Consider the following 9,453-nt stretch of genomic DNA (forward strand, 5'->3'; position numbering starts at 1 on the left):
TCTAATTTCCCCATCGATTTTGAAAGATAATTTTGCAGGATACAACAGTCTAGGTTGGAAGTTATTTTCTTTTAGGGCTTGAAATACTTCACTCCAGGCTCTCCTTGACTTGTGTTGAGAAGTCTGCTGTGATTCTGATGGGCTTTCCTTTGTAGGTGATTTTTTTCTTTTCTCTAACTGCCTGCAGGATTTGTTCTTCTGTTGGGTTTCTGGGATCTTGACTATTATATGTCTAGGTGTAGATTTTTTTGATTGTGGCTGGGTGGAGATCTATATTCCTCACTTATTTGTATGTCCAATTTTCCATCTCTATCTGGGAAGTTTTCTACTATTACTTCTGTGAACAATTTTTTCATGTCAATTGTATTTTCACCTGTTTTTTCATGGACTCCTATCAGTCTTATGTTATTCTTCTTTGCATTATCTAGCAGCTGCTGGATTGATTTCTCATGGTCCTTTACTATTTTGAAGAAATCTCTGTTTTCATGTTCCTTAACTGCAATCCTGTCTTCTATATCTGATATTCTATCTTCAGATTCCTTTAATCTTCTCTGCATGCTTTCAATGGAATTTTTAATCTCCTTAATATCTGTTTGAATCTGTTTCATGGATTTCATTTCTTTCTTATGTTGGGCGATCATGGTTTCCATTTCTTATGCTGGGCATTCAAGGCTTTCAGCATGTTTCTGAGCTCATCTTTTTTTTTTTATCAGTTTCTGTTCTAGAGCCTCCAATAATATCTTTCACTCTGCTCACCATCTCTGTAGATATCTGGGAGATTATTTCTGTTTTGAATTTTTCTAGAGCCTCATTCATCTGTTTTGTTACTTCCTGTGCTATCAGTTCACGGTGTCCAGGTGGTTGATTATCTGACTTTTCCACCTTGTTTCCCCCAGAATTTGCCTTTTGTGGGGTGGAAGTCTGATTTTGTGCCTTTCTTAAATGTCTTCTCATTTTTGTTTTTAGTACTGTCCTTGGTTTAGTTCCTGGGTTGATACTTTGAAGTTGCTTATTGTAAGTATCTTTGTTGATGTATTTAGAACCCTTATAGAATGATTGCTCCTCAGATGTGTCTTCCAGATATAGCTGGTCTTTAAGTTTTGAGTCTCTAATGACTCTAAGGCTATCTCATTTTCCTTATACTAGGAAGGTTCATTGACTAGATCAATAACAACACCTTAGCCCAAGTGATACAATCAGCTGCACAAAAGCATCGAGTACCTCTTAGAAAATGACAATTTGTGGTAGTTATTAATCTATCACATTTAACTGTGTGAATTAAATCAAAATCAAGGACCAACCCAACATATGTTTATAGTGAATAAACTCTTCAATATAGGAACTTTACCCTTCGGGATGGGGAGTTAGAAGGAGTTGGGTAGGGAGGAATAGGTAAGTGGAAGGATAGGGAAGGTTAGCAGTGAGGCCAGAGGGCACAGGCAAGAGAAGGAAAGAGAAGAAAAGAAAGATAAAGAAGAAATACGAATTAGGGCCAGAACAGGAACACAAAGGGAGATGAAGAACAAGGTGGGACAGTAAGGGAGCATGGCAGAGAGAGAGAGAAAGAAAAGAAAGGAAAAAGAGAAAAATAAAAATTTTAAAAGAGTAGCAAAGAAGAAAAAAAATAAAAATAAGAGCGAAAAAAAAATAGTGGTAGTTTTGAAAATAACAAATAAAAGATAAAAATGAACGGCCTCCTTCAGGGCATGTCTCTGCTGTCACCATAGACAACGTGGGCAGCAGTGTGCAATTATAAGTCAATGAGTCTCAGCAAGCCAGTCACAGACCTGTGAGATTCAGACAGGTTTCTGGCTGCAAGTCCCAAGTTGAGCTCCTTGTCCTCCAGCATGTTTGAACTCTGCAAGATTCTAGTGCAGGTTCCAGGTGCCTTTCCCCTGAAGATAGTCCAGGTTCTGATGGGAGGCGATGATCCCTCTAACTTACCAATTGCGGTGGTCTGGTGTGTCTTTACTGCAGAGATTCTCTTCACTTTTCCAGTGGGCTTCAGTTTTCATCAGGGAGCCTGGGAGAGGCCCTCTCTCTGTTGTTCACTTCTGTAGCTCAGGACAATGGCCCCTGTGTTTCTATAGGGTGGATCCAAGTAGCTGTGCAGCCAGGAGGCCAGAGCCGGGGTGGGGGGGCTGTTATTGCAGGACCCTGCATGGCTGATCTGGTGGCTGGTGGGCATGCCCGGGGGTCCTCACCAGCTAGGCTAGGTCTCCTGGTCACAAATGGGTGGAGTGAGCCGGACTGAGCAGGGCGTAGTCAGCTGGTGCCTGCTCTGCCCATGGGGCTGAGCTGGCGGTTGGTGGGCCTGAGCTCATTTCGGTACTCCATGGGCTCATTTTGTGATTGCTAAGTGTTTTCTGTGATTTAATTTCTTTTTCTGTTTATCTTCATTAAAATTCCACCTAAGATATCTAGAATGTGTCTCTTTGCTTGTGAACTGTGTGAGTGGAGCTAATGTGTATTTTCAGCCTAACAGAGTTAGACTGGTTCTATACTAGATAGTACTTATAAGAAGCCTTTTTCATTTAGCAGCACACTGCCATTTCTTCAAACGTTTATTTGAAAAATATTTTTAAAAGATGGTAACTTCAAAACTTTTACTTGTCAAATGGAATGGAATTGCATATTTTCTATTTTAAAAATCTAAGATCTTTAGTGTTTTACAAAGAACTTAAAAAAGTTCCTACACCCATTATTAAATATATAATTAAACCAATTTTGGTAATAGCTTATTTAGTTTTATTATTAGCTTTTGAAGAACAATATGAACAAAGCCTTCTTATGATTTGTTCCTGGAAAGCGAATGTCAGCTGTCAATTTTATCAGAACCAAGATCTTTTTATGGTGAAATCCAATATTAGTAACTCCTCCCTCATCTCATGTGCTAATGCACTCTGAGTGTAATAGCTTGATTTATTCCTTTAACAACTATTTACAGAGATCCTACCCGGGGCAGGGCATTGTTCTAGACACTTAATGCAAATAAAGCCATTCTAGATTCTCTCATTCAGTTCTAACAACTTCTATTAAAAACTCTTGCAATAGTGAATCATTCACACAATTACAAAAATTACACAATGTATTGTTGTAGGAAGGAGAAAATAAAAGCTTTTCCTTATTTTACCTTCTGTATTCAATTCCGTAGAGTTAACTATTTTTCAGTTATTAAAAGGTATACATCTATTCTAGACAATTTGCAAAGCATTACAAGCATACAAATGTATGCATGGAAACATTTGCATCAAGTATTTACAACCAAAGGGAACATAGTAGAAGGACTGGTTAGCAATTTGGTAATTAGTTAAAGGAGGTATAATTAAAGGGAAAATAACATTTTTTATCACTGTCCTAAAGCTCTGAGGTAGAATGTAAAAGTATTGGTTGTTATATTCTACATTTAAAAGTTAATTTAATTTGGATTTCTTCTTCTCCTTCTCCTTTTTTTTTTTTTTTTTTTTTTTACCAGGGATCGAACTCGGGTCCTTGGGCTTTCAAGGCAGGTGGTGGAACCACTGAGCTAAATCCCCCGGCTGGATTTCTTCTTTTTAAGTTCACACCTGGCAATAAACTGTCCTATGTATGTGCATTAAATGGGTAACACACAAATAGTGCTGAATATCTACACCTGTATGCTATCAATAATTCAAAGGCTAAAAATGCAGCCTGGTGGTAATCATTGCTATTAAAAAATCATTATGTTTAATCTTTACATGCTGATCAGTCAAACTTAGAAAGTATACATTGATATTTCTATGTGACTTTTTTGTTTCATGTCTAGTTTAGGCTCATTTTACCTATCAAATTTTATATGTTCTAATTATGAACCTTTGCTGCTGTTCAAAAAATGTTTATTGTGATATGTTTTATTCAATAAACAGAAAATTAGTTAGATAGAAAATAACTTGCATTTCCTGGCAAGCCCAGCTATGACTATTTTTCATTTTGCTCATTATTGAGTGTATTATATGTATACTACAAAATATCATCTCAGTTACTTACTATCCATTGAGCTTTAAGTAAGTGAAAACAATTTAATGCCTTACATAAAAAAATCCAATAATATTTTAGAATGTTTCTGAGTAATTGATTTTATAAGTTGGGGAGTTTCTAATAGTGAGAAGCTCCTAAGATTTCACTGGCTAAATAAAACAGAAGTTAATTCTTGCTCATGGAGCAGTCTAATAATATAGGTACATAACTCTGATCAGTAGGCAGATGTCTTTCATTGAGTGATTCAGGGATCTAGGCTTCTCTATGTATTCATAATCCATTAGGACATAAAAGTTCTTTGCATCTGGGCTACAATGGGCAAATCCTCAATAAAAATTTTCAAGTGATTAATTGCCTCTAGAAGAATATCAGACTAGCATATATCTGCAGTGTTAGAGAATGACCCTTAATTTGAAAGAAAAATGTGTGTGTGTGTGTGTGTGTGTGTGTGTGTAGGTTAAAAGTGGTGGTTATGGTAATGAGAAAGAAGAAAAAAATAAAGAAACATAAGACCATGTATTAAAATAAACTGTGGGCATCTCATCAAAGAAATCTATTAAGGTCCTTCTCCTCTTCCTTCTCTTTTTTCTCTTCCCCCTCCTTCTCATCTTCTCTTCCTTCTCCTTCATAAAATAAATTCATACTGCTAAAGGATTCATGAATCTAGAGTAAAGTCTTGTGATTGCAACTGGTTGTGGTGGTGCCACCTGTCACTCTAGCACTCTGGGAGGTGGAGGTTGGAGGATCTCAAGGGCAAGCCCAGCTTGGGCAGCTTAGCAACTTAACAAGAACTTGTCTCAAAATAAAAAAAAAAAATTTAAAATGGCTGGAATTTTAGCTCAGTGCACAGATCCTGGATTCACTTCTCAGTATTGCAAAAACAAAAACATAAAAAAGAAAGGCTTGTGTTGCTCAAGATTTAAAAAAAACTCTTGGGACTCTCTTCTCATGTGGGTGACAGAGTAATCTGTGTATCTCCTAATAGAATAGAAGCTTATTCTAATTACTACTTCAGTTGCATCCAAAGAATACATTGAGAGGGGAAAATATCTCTTAGAAGATGGAACCAGGGAGATCTTAAAGTGAGACACTGGAGCTTAATAAAAGAAATTCCCATACCATGTCTAAGAAACCTCATAATATCTGCCCAGTGGGATTTCAGAATTGCTACAGGCCAGTAGGGTCTATGTGTTTCTCAACCATGCCGATTCCAATAGGATTTTTACTGCTGCTACTGTTCCATCACTGTGTATTGAGTGAATGTAGGACAAACAGATTCACATATGAAAGTGGTTTAGACAGTTCACCATCTGTCACAGATAACGGACTTGGATGAAGATGACATTAGGATGGGCTTTTGGTTTCTCCCATGAGGAAGGCTTTTTATGGAACCTGTATGTGGGAAGAAAGAACCAAAGACTGCAGTCAATTAAGCCAACTGAGTTCCTCTGCTGGTGGGTGCCCAGTGTGCAGTGGCTGCAAACAGCAATCTCCTCGGTAGCATATATGGCCTGTTGCTTGTATGGGGTGCCCTAAGGAACCTTGGAGACACCCCTTCCAGGTGGATGTTCATTATCTGACCTTCTACCGTCCCCAATCCAGGCTCCAGACAGGCATATGAGGTGCCTTTGGGAAACTCCAGGGCACAATGGCAAGGGTTCACACTGGAGAGGTCATCATGTCCATCTGCACCAAGCTGCAGAACAAGGAACATGTGATTGAGGCCTTACTCAGGGCCAAGTTCAAGTTCCCTGACCACAGAAGATTCACATCTCCAAGAAGTGGGCTTCACCAAGTTCAATGCAGATGAATTTGAAGACATGGTGGCTGAGAAGCGCCTCATCCCTGATGGCTGTGGTGTGAAATACATCCCGAACCCTGGTCCCCTGGACAAGTGGCAGGCCTTGCATTCCTGAAGCCTTCCACTGTGCTGCCCCTCCTCCCTAACAAGTTCATCAATAAATCTTATTCCCTACCCCCCCAAAAAAGAAAGGACCAAAGAAAGAAGGAAGGATGTTTGGTAACCAGAAGGGCAAACTCTAACCTATTGATGCTCATCCAATATTCTGTTCATCTACATTCCCCAACCTGAGTCCTTGTTGTGTGGAACAGAGTCCCTTGCTAACTCTAGTTAGGCATGTAGCATAAGGGGAAAGGGATGAAACTGGGAGAAAAGGCAAAAATAGAAAAGTTGGACTTGTCTATGAGAAGTTTTGCTTACTTAACAATTTATCTGGGAGTGATATCAAATTTATCATCCATATAGATTAAAAAAATGGTGGGCGAAGTATATTGAACATTTACATATGCCAGACACTGTAATCAACTCATTTAATCCTCATTAGCACTGAGCTGGTACTATTATTATTCCTATTTCATTTATGAGAAAACCAACAAAGAGTGAAGTTAAGCAGCTTTTAAGTGTCATACAGCTAGTAAGTGGCAAAGATGATAAAAGTGACCTCAAGCAGATTTAGAAAGAGAGCAGAAGGTAAAGTCAGGAAAGGTTCAAGAGCTAAGGTTAGATTACCAGAAGGCTCTGTCTTATAATAATTGGTATGTTTGCCGGCAGAAGTAAGTAAAGGGCAAGAGGCACCAAAGACTGGCTATTTCCAATTGTACTTTATGAATTGTCTAACTATGTGACAGTTATTTGAGGGAAGAGTTTTAAGATAAAATTCTACTTAAAGCTATTCTTTTTTTTTTCCTCTTTTTATGTTTTGTTCATAGACCTATGTGAAATATGTTTAGCTGAAATACATGATAGCTACCTGATAAATGAAATTTCAAATTCCAAATACTAGTTTAACATTATATATGATTAGAAAAGGACTGCAAATTGTACTTAAAAATCCTTGTATAATGATATATTTTTTAAGCAAAAAAAAGGAACAAAATATAATTGTTCACATTGATGTTGGAAAATAGTGACTTCCTTTTTTATAAATTGAGTTTAATTTATTTAGTTTGAAACTGATTTGCTCTTAGTGCTTCCAAACTATAGATGCTATCAAAATAATGAGGTGTCATTTTTGCTGTATTTTGTTATAAGTACTATCAAATTTGATTGTGTCACAGGTATTTTCCTTTTCATTAGATACTATTATTAATTTGGTGTCTGAAGTCTTACTTTTTATTGCAATACTAGTTATCTATTAACAAATTATACTTTTCCTGTCCTTTTAAATTTTAAATTCTAATATTCACATTGCTAGAAATTTATAAGGCAAATAAAAAATAAGCGAACTATAATAATAATAGTCATGTCACAATTTTGTCTGATTCTCTTCATTTTTAAAAGATATGCATATTTTATTGTGTGTTAATGATATTGTTAGTTTTCTTCTAATTTTCTTAATGAAAGAGGCTATGTGCATGGAAAATGAAACTGAACATTAGTGGCAGATTAACACAAGCATTTGAGTTTGAAGTAGCCTTCCTTTAATGTTCCAAAATTTATGAAATGCTGCATTATAGTGCCAGGCACAAATTCTTTTGTCATGGATGAAAATGTTCTCATCCCTTTAGGTACCATAAGAAGTTGCTCACTGCAAGCTTCACATCACTGCCAATTAAGAATATCACCTATGTTAGTTTAAACAAATACTTCTTGTTTCAGAAATCACTTAATTGACATGACATAATAGGGATCTCATGCCCAGTGAAGCAATCTCACCTTAGCATGTTTTTTTTCTATCACTGTTGTGCAAGAGGTGACTTGTGTAATACCAACAATATTTTCAAAACTTATGCAACAATGTAATGAAGGCAAAGGCAGCACTGGCATATAAAGTGCTGAACAAGCATACTCCAATTAACATGGAAATCTTTTGTGATTCACATCAGTACTTCAAAAGCAAATTATGTGCATCATTATTTTGCATTTTATTACTTGGGACAGATCTAATGTGAATGAACTATCCAAGTAATGCCCTGGAATTTTAAAGGATAAATGAAATATTCTCTTGCATTTTTTGCGTATAACTTTTGGTACCTACTTATAGAAATTTTGACTGAAATGAGGATATGTTTAAAAAAATTACAGAATTGCATTTTGAACTTGGAATTATGGCTTGGTATTAGGTGATTGGTAACCCTCATGGAAAAATATGAGTTGAAACATTATTCATTTGAATCTATTCAGATAATTCTCCCATTTCCTATGCCTTTAAGCAGTCATTATATAAAATGAAGATTAAAGAGAAAAGATCTCCACTAGCTTTTAATTTTTTAACTTGTGAAGCTAGTTAAAATATATGTTTTGAGTTTTTCTTATTATTGGGTATAAAATCATTACATTTCTTAATATTTTAAACAAACAGGAGCTAATACAGATAATCTGGATCAAAGGATCGTGATGCATTTTGTTTATTTACTCAAATGCAGACAATTGCAGAAATCATAATTCTATCCAAGTAAACATTCTTGATAGACTGTAAATTTAAACTGTCGATAGAATTTTTAAAAAATGAATTTTAAGAAAGCTAAAAGGAATGGAATGTTATGATAGAGATAGTTTGGGACCAGTAGCTGCTTGAGTGGTCAGTACCAGAAATAATGAAGCAGACAAGAAAATGTATTCATGGTGTCTAGAATACTGAAAAGGATATTTGATGACACTGAAAAATAATACAGAAGCTTATGGGGATATATCTGATGGTTAAACTTATATGCATATTTAAAGTATCTATATTTATTTTAACCATCCAGTAATATATTTAAAATGTTATAATTCTTTCATTCACTTCATAAATCAAGGACGTAGCTGTAATTCCACTGACAAGAGACTAACTCTCCCAGAAGGTCAGGTTTCCAGACATGTAGCTTGTGATCCATGCTCCAGCAAACTCTGAAGGGAGTGATTACTAAGAATGCTGGCTAGAATGTTCATTTTGGTAGAATTTATAATAGATAACATTGTATTTCTGGTGGCATTACAGGGATGAAAGCTCCATTAACCTGTTAAGCACAGAGGGTATAAAAATGCAAATAGGTAGAAAATCATAGAGACTAGGAGGAAAGATTTTGCTGCAGTGCTGTGCTCTAAATCAATGAGATACAGGTAGCTGTTCATATATGGATTAGGCCTTAATCTCTTTGTCATGGAAGGGGAGGGATTTTTCAAAAACGGACACCTGCTCAATCTCCTCCCTCCTCAGGAAGCCCTCTGGCAGTAGCACAAACTCTGTGACTCCAATGTGGGCATGGGAATGCAGACTTTGGCGACACTTTCCGGCACATATTGCTCTCTACAGAAGTCGATGCCATCGTATGGTTGTCCCTGGGTGGCCATCTGTAGCCATTCTGCAGTGTGTCAGTACTCACAGGGCACCTCAAATGTTATTCTAGAGAACTGGCGGCTTCCATTCCTGTTCATGCACTTTTGGAAGTGAATGTAGAGACCTGACTAATAGAGACAAGAGCTGCCCCTAGCACACACGCAAGACATGCGAG

General features: G+C 36.7%; 1 protein-coding gene and 1 non-coding gene across 2 annotated transcripts; both read left to right on the top strand.

Moving 5' to 3' along the window:
• The first annotated feature begins 5,418 nt into the window (after nt 1–5,418).
• LOC147826566 (small nucleolar RNA SNORA70) lies at nt 5,419–5,553 on the top strand. The gene has a single exon (XR_015439029.1). It is a non-coding gene; the product is annotated as a small nucleolar RNA SNORA70 (small nucleolar RNA).
• A 67-nt stretch (nt 5,554–5,620) lies between these two features.
• LOC147826567 (large ribosomal subunit protein uL16-like) lies at nt 5,621–5,927 on the top strand (the record flags this gene model as incomplete). Its single annotated transcript, XM_087180774.1, is given in 3 exon segments — nt 5,621–5,753; nt 5,756–5,782; nt 5,785–5,927. Coding segments are annotated over 3 exon segments (291 nt in total), but the record flags the coding sequence as incomplete, so codon positions are not given.
• Between the last annotated feature and the right edge of the window lie 3,526 nt (nt 5,928–9,453).

This window comes from Heterocephalus glaber, unplaced genomic scaffold, assembly GCF_053883595.1.
Source record: "Heterocephalus glaber isolate CG9 unplaced genomic scaffold, H.glaber_assembly_v1.0 deba00001465, whole genome shotgun sequence".
Classification (NCBI taxonomy): Eukaryota; Metazoa; Chordata; class Mammalia; order Rodentia; family Bathyergidae; genus Heterocephalus; species Heterocephalus glaber.